We start from the raw sequence: 11,408 nt of genomic DNA on the forward strand, positions 1-11,408 counted from the left end.
TTATGGCTTTCCAAGCAGTTTGAGCTCATTTAATCTCATCTCATCTCATCTCTGTATACATTCTTTGTGATCAAACCTTTATAGACAAATATAAACGCAGATAATGAAGGCCTTCCATTTGTACCAATACTCAATACAGAGCCATCTTAGCATACAGTAATGTCCATTCAAGGTACTGTAGATATAATTCAGTTGAATGAAATAAAAGTGTTGCTTATATACATAGAGACAGAAATATACACATGTGCAGGTGGACGTATGGCGCACACCCATCAACAACAACATCTCAAATGACCAAAGAACCATTAACTGGTAATGTCGCAGACTTTAGTTCTTTTCACCGCCTGCTGAAAAAGTTTACTGTAGCACCCAAATGAAAGAGCTGTACGGTAGATTGATTATGGTCACGGATACTATACCAACACTTAGAACACTGAGTAGCCTTTACAGTTTAGAGTTTACACTTGTGTTGAAGAGACAGAATGTAATCATTCCCCTTCCCCGCCCCTAAATTTGTGGTCTGTTCATCCAAGAGAAGCTTAAGTCAAGAACCAATTCAAGACAAAAAAAAGTGTGACTGATATAGCAGAAATATGTCTCTTTCTCTCGCTTTCTCTTTTCGCTTTCACTCTACCCCATTTACCTCTTGCTCATTCATTTTCTCTGCATCAATTTCTTTTCTGTCAACCCTGTCTTCTTTTAATTATGTTGTTCATTCCCTCTCTCTCTCCTTTGGCGAAAAAAGTTCAGGAGCCTTGACATAATCAGCTTCAGTTCTCCAGGTGTCTCAGTCAGAGGGAGAGTTGTTCCTAGAGAATGGCCTTCATGGCCTCTCCTACCAAGGGTCTGTTTTAGGAGCCATGTGCTTCATCACAGTTGCGGTCCGCCCCAAACAATACATTAAATAAACAACAAAATCACAACTGCAAAATTTCAGTATTTTCCACCTTTTTCCTCTTTTTGTTTTTTTCCTCTTTCATAAATGCCATTTATGTCAACTGCCCAGAGATTCAGCCTTCTTAATATCAGTCTCAGAAATAACACCTTCTGCTTTTGGGATCAGCTTGTGGGTGGATGACCTCTTTTTTCTCCTCCTGGCACTTCTATAAGGCATGCTGGGCCAGGACCAGAGCCAAAATCAGGCTGGGAAGCAGAGCCCAGACGTTGGCACACAGACAGGCAGAGTGATCCTCTGGCAGGCCCCGGGTTTTGCCCAAGCCACCGTCTCTTGGTTCAGGATACTGGGCAGATAAAGGGACACACAGAGGGAGAGAGACGTGTAAAGGTTAGACATGACTCAGACACTCGTGCTGCTTTCTTGTTCTGGTATTTGATAAGGGAAAGGAGGAGGAGGCAGGCGAGACAGGCCAGGGTCAGAGGAGAAGAGAGGAGTCAGAAAGTCGGAGTAAGAGTGAGAAATTACATGTATCCATGGCAGACCCGCTTTGGCATGAGTTTTTGATCCACCAAATGTTTTGATATGTGAAGTATATTTCAAGCCCCTGCTGCTTAGTATGCTCTCTGCTTCTTAAACAAGTTGGCAACAAAGGAAAGCTTCTTGTGAAGACTTTTTCTTTTTTCTTAAACTCTTTTAGGTTGTGCCAGCAAGTCTCTAAACTGTTTTTAAAGCTATCATTACGGACTTTATTTACAAGAAAAACATGTTACGAAGCCAAACACACACTACAGAAGCCAGCAGCAGCTGTGGATTTCTTTCAATATTTCATAAGGCATAAATTACAGCAAGAAAAAACTGAAAGCTGAAAAAACACTTGCAAGACACCTTGTATGCTGTGTGACTGTGCACAATCAAAACTACTACAATGTTTATCCTTACGCACAAGAGAAAATATATACATGCACAGTTTGCGAACTGAGAGAAAGCCATTCAGTTTACAGACATTTTATGGCAGAGAGCAGTGGGAACACATCAGTCCAGATATTAAACTCTATGGCCTCCAGAGTTCCGCTGTTATATCCACACTGCAATGGCCTTATTATGTGCTTTTCAATAAAATTGTTAGCATTTTGAATATTTTTTCAATTTTCTTGGATTCTTGTAACACAAAGCATAACCATTTGCCTCCAAGTTAAAGTAGTCTCGCTCAATTTGCAGAGGCACCATTTTCAGTCCAGCACAGCAATACAGAGGCACATCATAAGGAACATGAAACATTTTCTACTCCTCCTCCACTACCATCATCATCCCCTTAACTCATCTTCACCAGTGTAACCTTTGCAGAGATTGCTCTTTGGTTCATTTCCCTGTACACAGAAAAAATGTCTACTCAGATGTTATCTATCAGCACCTCATCTTCTAACAGAACAAGGCAACATATAAACGAGAAAATAAATAATGAAACAAGAAAGTAGTGTTGAATTATATTAACAGGACAGGAGGCCTATTTTTTACTGTAAAGGGAAAGAGAATAGTATCCAAAATAGCTGCCCAGTACCTGGGCTTGTGCATTCACACGCTACACTCTACAAATTAATGGTTAAATGACACTTGCCAAAAAAATTTGGGAAAAAACTATGGGTAGCTTGACAATGCACCAAACACATCCGCGACTAAAAGCCAATTAATTAGCAAGGGCAGTGATGTGTGGCAGCAGCCTGTTGACAAGAGTCCAGATCTCTGGCTGCAGCCAATATCCACACAAATGCTTCTGAAAAGGTACACACACACATTAACACATACACATGCATGCACCGTGACAGAATACAGACAATGTCAAAACACGCACTCATTTACTCATGCTTTGACACATGCACAGGATGGAAAACAAGTATTTATTTAAACTGTTTATGAGAATGTATCAAACTTGTCATTGAACAGGCAACTACACATGTTGACAGTGTTTTTATCATTGATCAAATTTACAGTGCAATGGGGCTGCATTTCGCAAGGTTAGTTATTGAGTAACCCTGAGTTACGTAGTTTTTGCCCACAATCAATTCTATTCAACTGAGCTGAAAATCAACACATGACAGTGTTACATGGGAACACAGACAACACAAGCTTCCCAGTGGTTATGAGGTTTTGGGGGTTCACATACAGAAGCTGTTTTTATATTTCATTGAAAAGTAAACTCAAAATGCAGTACAAATGAACAGTTCAACTTGAACAATTACTTATTCAAGAATATATTAAGAGAGGACAATTTAAATCAGGATTACAATTATACAACAAACAAAATCCATCTTATCTGTGAGACCCACACTGACCCTGGGAATAAAGACATCACTGGGAGTTTACAATTTCCTTCATCAAACTCTACAGAACCATGTTAATATATGGAAAAACTATTGTTTTTCTTCATATAAATAAATCAGGACTTGTGATGGCTAGCCGTCTGACATACAAGGCTCAAAGCACCAAGTTTCAGCCCACATGTTTACTCACTGAGCATGGGATAAAGCCCGAAACCACTGGGAGTGACATTTTGAATAATTATGCATCTAAATAAGCTGAAAATACTCTATAAACTATAAGAGAGCCGTATGACTGACATGAACAGGATTAGTCACAGACTGCATATTCTCCTTTACTCACTCTTCTGTGACTGTGCTTCTTATAATAGGTCATCCTTTGGTGTCATGGTCATTTGTCATTCATCCATCTATCACAAACCTAATATATTCTGTTACCCAGGCTATTTGTACACGTGTGTGCATGCACGTGTGTGCTTGCTACTACTGGACCCACGCTGGTCGCCACGAGATTTACAGCCTTGGACACTCAGTCTTCTGCCAAGAGGACTCATACCATAACAACACTCCCCCAATTTATCTGCCAGGGAAGTTTGACAAGTTTTAATTGCCAGGCATAGTTGTCTGAGAACACAGGGCCGCCCAAAATGTCCCTACCAGCTCCCTCTCTAATTATAAACTTCCTGCTTGAGTAATCACACGTCTTATTGTTTCCTAATTACCATTTTTACAATAAATTAAACACCACGCTGCAGTGAGACAGGCACAGAGCGGTGCATCAATACTGACACACACACACAGAACCTTTGGAGAAAGCAATTCCACCATCCATTCCCTCTCTCTCTCTCTCTAACACCTTTCCCAAACATACACACTGTTGTTGTTATCAGCGGTGCTTGTTCATTTATTCTTCTCTTTGCAGCATTTTTAAGGTTTTAATTTGCTGTCTTCACAACAATGAGGGTTTCTGCGTAAAGGACAATACTGCATGACTCGGGTGCAGTGTGACCATTTAATGGCTGTGAAAGCCCCTGGAATTACTCAAAATAGATGTCTTAATGGGAGCCATTCATTCAGCATGCACATTTGCATTCATAAATACTGAACGCTGCTTGGATTTTGTGTATATCTGTAAGAGTCACTGAAAAATTACATTAAGAGTAACATCAACAGCAGCAGCAGCAGCAGCTGCGGCAGAAGGTTTTACATAGTACAGTTTTATACAACAGTGTCTAATACAAGCCAAGCGTGGTAACTAGGTCTCCTGCAAAGGTGAAAAGCATCATTAGTCTTACACCAGAAGGCGGCATGGCACATCTAAAATACATCTGTAAAACAACAATATTTCATTGTGAAAACTAATCAAACCCAACAGCTAGATAAAAAAAGAAAAGAAGGAAGGAAAACCTCTCCCTGGCCCAAAGTACAGTGAAATATACCTGTTCTGTTCAAGAGAGACAGAGAAAGAGAGAGAGTCTTTGGCAGACAATATGGTTCTGCCATTTTCACATTTTATTTGAAGAGAAAATGAAGTACAGTTCTATTAAAAGACAAACACACATGCAGCACAGCAAAGAGTGATGTTTTTCTGCTCCAGACGGTGAACCCAGTTATAGCCAAGATGACTGCAGTCTTCAGAGGAGACGGCATTCAGCATAGAACAGGCCCTGGGCCAGTATTTTAGAACCTCTAATCCAGATTAAAACCCCCACCTCCCATTTCTTTCACTATTTCATTGTCTGAGAGAGAAATATAATATTTCAACCAAATGTCATCATCTTGGGTGTAGCATAAACTGTCTTATCATAAAGCGTCTGTTCTGATGTGCCAATTGCTATAACAAGCATAGAGATTGAATGTGATGTGACTGTGAATGGTGCAGCGTGTTGAGCTTTATGATTTTGCCTCTGTACAAAATCCTTCTTTCATGGAAGCAGAGTGGAGGAGTGTTTTTGTGGTTACTCTTGTAATAGGTCCATTTGAACAAATGTATGCAAAGAAGTTGATGGAAACTGCTTAAAATGTATGGGTATGTTAAAAGAACCCCACCATTGCTGTTTGATTTTCACACAATGACCTGACCTATATAACGATATGATATGACTCCAGGATTAATACTCTTGATTTAAAAAGCCTATCTGACTGACAGATGGCAGTAAATAATGACTCTGCATTGCATTTTTCATATTAATGTGACATTTGCAATATCTCAAGCAATGAAACAATCAATGCAAACCTATTACCTTTGGGATGGTGACAAAGGGAGCTTCTGAGGTGCCTGTTGACCAGTCTGACCCCGTCTTCGTCGTCGCTGATGGCCCTGGGACAGACACATTTTTGTTCTGCATGTTGTCTATCCCATAACCGAAGGCCTTAATGGCATTTCCTGCAGGGACAGAGATATAAAGTCATTTGTTTTTGACTGCCGTCCCAGCAAGAAGACAGCTAGCAGACAGACAGCTCTAAGTCAACTTCTTGGTCCCCTGCCCAATCTTTGGCAACCGAGGGAACAAGGGAGGGCGGAGTGGGATTGAGGAAGGATGGAGTAAAGAGAGTACGGAGAGCCAGTCTTTTTGATTCGTCAGTAGGCTTGAGAGTTGCGCGCCAAATTAATCAAAAACAGCATTCACAGGATTGTCTGTGAAATCAATAATGCGTTATGTTTAATATTTTAAGCTGTGCCTTATTTTTGAATTCCTAATAAGTGTATACTGTCAATTTCGCTAATTATTATCCTTCTATAAGGTATTCTGCAGACACAATGGAAACATTTATCAAATACAAACAACTTTGTTTCATGTTCTCAGCTCATTACAAAAACCCTTCTATGTTGCAACAGCCGTTCTCAAATTTGCAACAAGCTGACCAAATAGTGGCATAATGTCCGCACTTGAGATGATGAACCCCAATTTGTTTGCCAGCAGTTGTACACACAGAAACGTAATTTTTTTAAAGCAGAAAATCAATCAACTCAAACAGAGGAGAGCAGTCTATGAATGCATATGAGTGCTTGTGTATCCACCTGCAGATGTACTGTATGCATGTGTGTAATTTTCTGTCTAAGTGCATGTGTGAGTCTCTGCAAAATGTGATAAATCCCTGTTCAGTCAGCTTTTCAGCTAGATATGGTAAAATAGAGGCTGAGTACCTTTTCACTGCTCATCCGTTTAAAACACGAGGCTTGTTTCTCTTTGTTCAGCCAGAGAGAAGGCAAGGCATGTAATTGCTTGGCAACCACCTCCATTATAAGGTCAGCATGCAGAGATGACTTTGAATAGATTTATGTGACTGATCAAATTCAAAACATTCCCAAATAAAAAAGATATGGCATTTCCCCACCACCACACAAAGGACAAACAGGATAGCTATGGAACACACACTCATAATCGGATGGACACACGCACACACAGTCCTTAGTACTCCTGATGCATGGCCACATAGATTTGTCTGTCACATCCGCACATACAAAGGCACACACACACACACACACACACACACGCACGCACACCCCCTGCACACTTAACACATACAAAAGCAGCCTTCATGTTTCTCATTCTGTTCAACTGTGATTTAGGCTGCTGCTGCCAGAAAATAAGAGCACAGAGAGGAACAGAGCTCACCAGTGAAGCCTAACAACTTTGATGCTAACAGTGAGGCGCTAGTGAAGTACTGCTGAGACATGTGATGTTACGCATCTGTTTGTCAGGGTCAGCGTAGCTAGCTATCCCCCTACAGATGCTGTAAGATGGGGGGAATAAAGTCATAAATCAAACTAGTTGGCTGGAGGGCCGCTACACAGGATGTTTTACTGCACCCAAATGTTCAACTGAGTGATTAAGCTCATTGCCAATAGCAATTCAATTTTTTAATGACTCTGATAAGTTTTCCTTTAACCTCTGGGGATAACATGCATTGCCCTACCTGCAGGGACAGATGGAGTAAGAGACAAGGGAGGAGAGAACAAGCGTAACAGAGACAGAGAGGGGAGGAAAATCCGGGTGCAGACTATGTTTGGACTATAATTATAAAATCCTTTCAGCTGGGATGTTTTGGTTGGCCTCCACACATTTTTGACTAAATATTGAAAGTTCCTCTGTTGGACTTTCCATTTGCTTGATCTTGCAAATGGAGAGAGTGGAGAAGAGAGTGTGGATAATGAATGATTTGTTTAACGCATGGTTTTCAATTTGAATGTGCTTTGGTTGGTCGATCAGTGTAACAATATACATACAGTATATGTATGTATGTATTTATAGTACTGTTTTGTGAGTGTGTTTTGTGTATATTCTCCTCTCTGGTGTGTGGAAGTTTATCGCCTGTTCCCCTTGACTGCAGAGAGGAGATGCTGCATTTTGTGTTATTTTTCAAGACGCCTCCTCAGCTCCCAGCCTCATCCCTCATCCTGCACAGTCAGCTAAAACGGTACCCCAGCAATCTATTGAAATGGTCTGAAAGCATTATCCACACAATGGAACATGTTAAAGGCAATGGTGTCTTGTAGCGCTGATGACACTGCTCACTTGCCATAGCAAGGAAGACGCTTGCTGTATTTTACTTCTCAGTGAAAAAAACATACAGTAAGGATGTTTGAGGTAACCACTGTGTCATGCTGCACCCTGAGTTATGCATTAATGTACACATGATATGTATTTTCATTTCTGACATTATTTCATTAGTGCTAGATCTGTTCCTTTTCATGACATTTTCCTCCCGCAAGGGATAAGCCCTTTAACTCTCTCAGATTGAATATGAAAATGACATGCAAATAGTTTCTTTTGTATTAAAGTCTGGGCATATCTTGCCCAAAGGAAGGATGAGAAGTGATAAGAAATTACTAGTTTCTGAGAAACTAAGAACATTTCATTCCAACTCAATCAGTCGGCAAAGGGATGCCAATTGATAAGTTGTATCAAACTATGTAGCAGGCAAATTTTCATTAGGTGTTAACTGTCTCAGGGACATGTTTCATTGAGATGTTTATTTTATATGTTTCTGTCACAAATTCTTGTGAGTTCATACAGCCATTGTATATGATAAAAGTTTGGTTAAAAATGTGGTGCACTTTATTTCAACATGGAGTGTAATAATAGGTCACATGGCCAGAGTTTAGTCAAGAGCATAACAGTGGCATCCAATATGGATGCCGAGGCCCCAAAATAACTTAATTCTGCACTTGGTTCAAAAGGCGCACATGGTTACTGTATGTATTTATTTATTTGTTTTACTTTTGTTTTACTTTCCGTGTATAAAGTTTTGTTGATTTAAAATGACAACTTTTTCAGTATTTTTTTTATTTTGTCACATTTTGGCAGTGCTAACATGTTTGGGCCTGTTTATCAACAGACACTGTAGCTTGAGAGACTTTAAAATGAGAGATGTATATTTTTAATAACTTTTAATGTAATTTATTTTCATGTAGTGTGTTTCAATGTTTCTGCTGGCAAAAGACAGAGAGAGATAAAATAAAGCTTCAAAAGACATCTGTATGAAGCGTGACCATTATTTCATGGGTTACATTAGGACTTCAATAAGTTCCATCCTTCCATTCATGAAACCATAAATATTTTCACTTAATTCTTCCAGCTTTAATTCCTCTTTTGTAATAATCAAATAAAAGAAATAATGCAATATGTTCTGTTTAATTTAAATAAAATAAAAAAAAAATTTGGGACATTTTAATACCACCATGTCTGTAAGAGTATTTAGATCCACCCCCATTATTTCCACATTCAGTTCCCCCACCACCATCCACTCCTCAACATCACATCCAGTTATCTCACTGAAGAGCTCTATGACACTGAAAAACAGAATCTGACATGAAACCATTAAAGTTGCCTTAGACTAGAAGTTCATGGTTAACACTACTCTTACGCGGCAGCAAGAGTAACTACCGCATCACACCCTTTGCTGTCATCAGTTTTGCATGGCTGTTGAACCCCTATCAGTTACAAAACACATTTGAGATGCATGCAGAGTATCCGTGCATCGGGATGGCTCACTTAGGCATGTATTATCGGAGAAGTACCGCAGGAAGTTTATACATTCCTCTTCTTGGTTTCCACTGCCCTTACAGGTGCACCACGGGGAGATGGTCCAGTTGGAGAAGCTGCTGTCGACATAGTTGGGAGTAATTTCTGTCCCTAAAAGTTTGCATCCACATGCAAACAGACATGAAGACACACATACACAAAATAGGACAAACGGTTAAGGGTCACTAATGGACAATAATGGACTACATTTATTGCAAATAGTATATAAAATGGACAACAAGGTGTTAGTCATAGGAATGGGTTTGCACTGTTTATGGGAAGGTGAAGCATTCTGTAATGCTTTATTTTAGATGTAAAGAGGCCATTATGTTATGAACATTTTTGCAAAGTAGGTGCTTTAGGAAGTGCGTGTGCTGTTTGAATATAGCACTGCTGTACCAAAACATTTTAATTTTCAAATGTCTCTCTGTGTCAATGCTCAAAGCTGGAGTCATGGGTGTTGGATGCACTTTGTGTAGCATTTCCCAGAGAAATCCAGGAAGCACCGTGGCATATTATCACTTTATACTGCACAATTTATGACACATGGTGGGGAAGCAGTGACTGATACTGAAATATGGACACTTCAGCAGTTATTTCATTTAAGTTTGCATTTGAAACTCTTTGTGAGCTCAGTGATGCCGTTGCAGCATCACCACCAAGGTGCTGTTATCAAACGTTGGCTGGGATTGAAAAATATGCACATATTAGTCCCTGCACGTTGTTTGAGCAACATTTACTATAAGCAAACAGATGGTCATCAAGAGTTTTAATTAAGTAAACGCTCTCTCTGTGCCTCTGCTCCCTAATTACTTCTAGTAGGGAATGATGTCCAGTGTGCTGGGGAGATATCAGGCCAGGGGGGAACAAATGGAGAGTCTCGCTCCTCTGCCTGCTCCTCATGATAAAAGTGAAGCTAGAGTAGATTGCCGTCACACAGTCTATAACCATCACCCTTTATCTCACCATGTATCTGTAATTAGTGAAACTTTGGGATTTGGAGGTAAATGTGCATTTCACACAAACATAGTCTCACTTTATCACAGGGTCACCTAAAGCCCTGGTTGTACTGACCGATGAGCCTTGCGTAGGAGGCCAAGCAGGCTTGGTGATTGTCTTGGTTGGGACAGGTGCTCACTGCGTGTGGAGTCACCCAGCAGTTCACCTTGTAATCAGCCAGCCTTGACCTGTACAACAAACATGAAGCACAGACAGAAAAAGAGAGGCAGGGGCTCAGTGGCAAGCATCACAGATGAACACACATACGCAAATTCAAAGCACAGGGCCCCATTTCTGGCACAATTTTTACTCTACAGCAGCTGCCAATTGTGACCAGCTCTAAACTGGGAAAGTATTATGCAACATCTGGTTCTGGGCTGCAACAAACAGGTGCCCTGAATAGTAACCAGGTCTCGCTCATACCTCAATACAAACAAAATATTCACTATCTTCACAGCATGCAACATTTGTGCAAAGATGAGAAAGATAGATCATATGCCTCTTTTGGCTGTTCCTTCCATGCTTATCCTGGACATCTCGACTGACTCCCAAACTCACTTTCCCTGCAAACCAAGGGAACTGATGAAAATAGTATGTTTTGTTTCGGTGTGTGTTTGTGATAAGGGCTTTAAGTCTGTGGAGGCCCCCAGGGTGGCATTGCTAATCCACTTAAGTAGGTTTATTGGGAGTAACGTGTGCAAAGTTGCTCTGTCTGTACTGTTCACATCACAGCTGCCCACTAAGTGAATCACAATCCAGTGCACACTTCTCTCTCTTTCTCTCTGTCTCTGTCTCTCTCTGTGCCATGACTCATTCATTCTGACCTGGTCTGACCACTTTTTGCAGTCTTAAGTTCAAAGGTACTGTAATGTACCTCAGGCCACCTTGTCCTTAGTGAACACAAACAAGCATGCACACACAAACACGCACACACATCCAACATAAACACAGAAAAAGGTTTAGTAAGGGCAGTTCACTGAATGCATTTTTCTGGCTGGTATCTAGTTGCTTGCCAGTGTTTGAGCAACTTAGTAGCTGATAAACAACAGCTGACTAGACTCATTTATGACAGCTGCTCTGATAGCCTTCTCTTCTTTTCTCAGTCTGTTATACAGTCATTTGTTACAGTGTTTTTTAAGGGTGTTATGGGGGTTGTTAATAGCAATA

At 40.4% G+C, this 11,408-nt stretch overlaps 1 protein-coding gene across 1 annotated transcript in view; it reads right to left on the reverse strand.

Moving 5' to 3' along the window:
• Positions 1-11,408, reverse strand: part of LOC123960989 (GDNF family receptor alpha-2-like) — a 50,996-nt gene continuing 39,588 nt past the window's right edge. Inside the window, exons 5-8 of the mRNA XM_046036059.1 lie at positions 10,317-10,429; positions 9,213-9,353; positions 5,457-5,599; positions 1-1,241 (exon numbers count right to left, since the gene is read on the reverse strand). Coding sequence (XP_045892015.1) covers positions 1,104-1,241; positions 5,457-5,599; positions 9,213-9,353; positions 10,317-10,429 — 535 coding nt within the window. The 3' untranslated portion in view covers positions 1-1,103. The remainder of the gene's footprint in view (positions 1,242-5,456; positions 5,600-9,212; positions 9,354-10,316; positions 10,430-11,408) is intronic.

This window comes from Micropterus dolomieu, linkage group LG21, assembly GCF_021292245.1.
Source record: "Micropterus dolomieu isolate WLL.071019.BEF.003 ecotype Adirondacks linkage group LG21, ASM2129224v1, whole genome shotgun sequence".
Lineage (NCBI taxonomy): Eukaryota > Metazoa > Chordata > Actinopteri > Centrarchiformes > Centrarchidae > Micropterus > Micropterus dolomieu.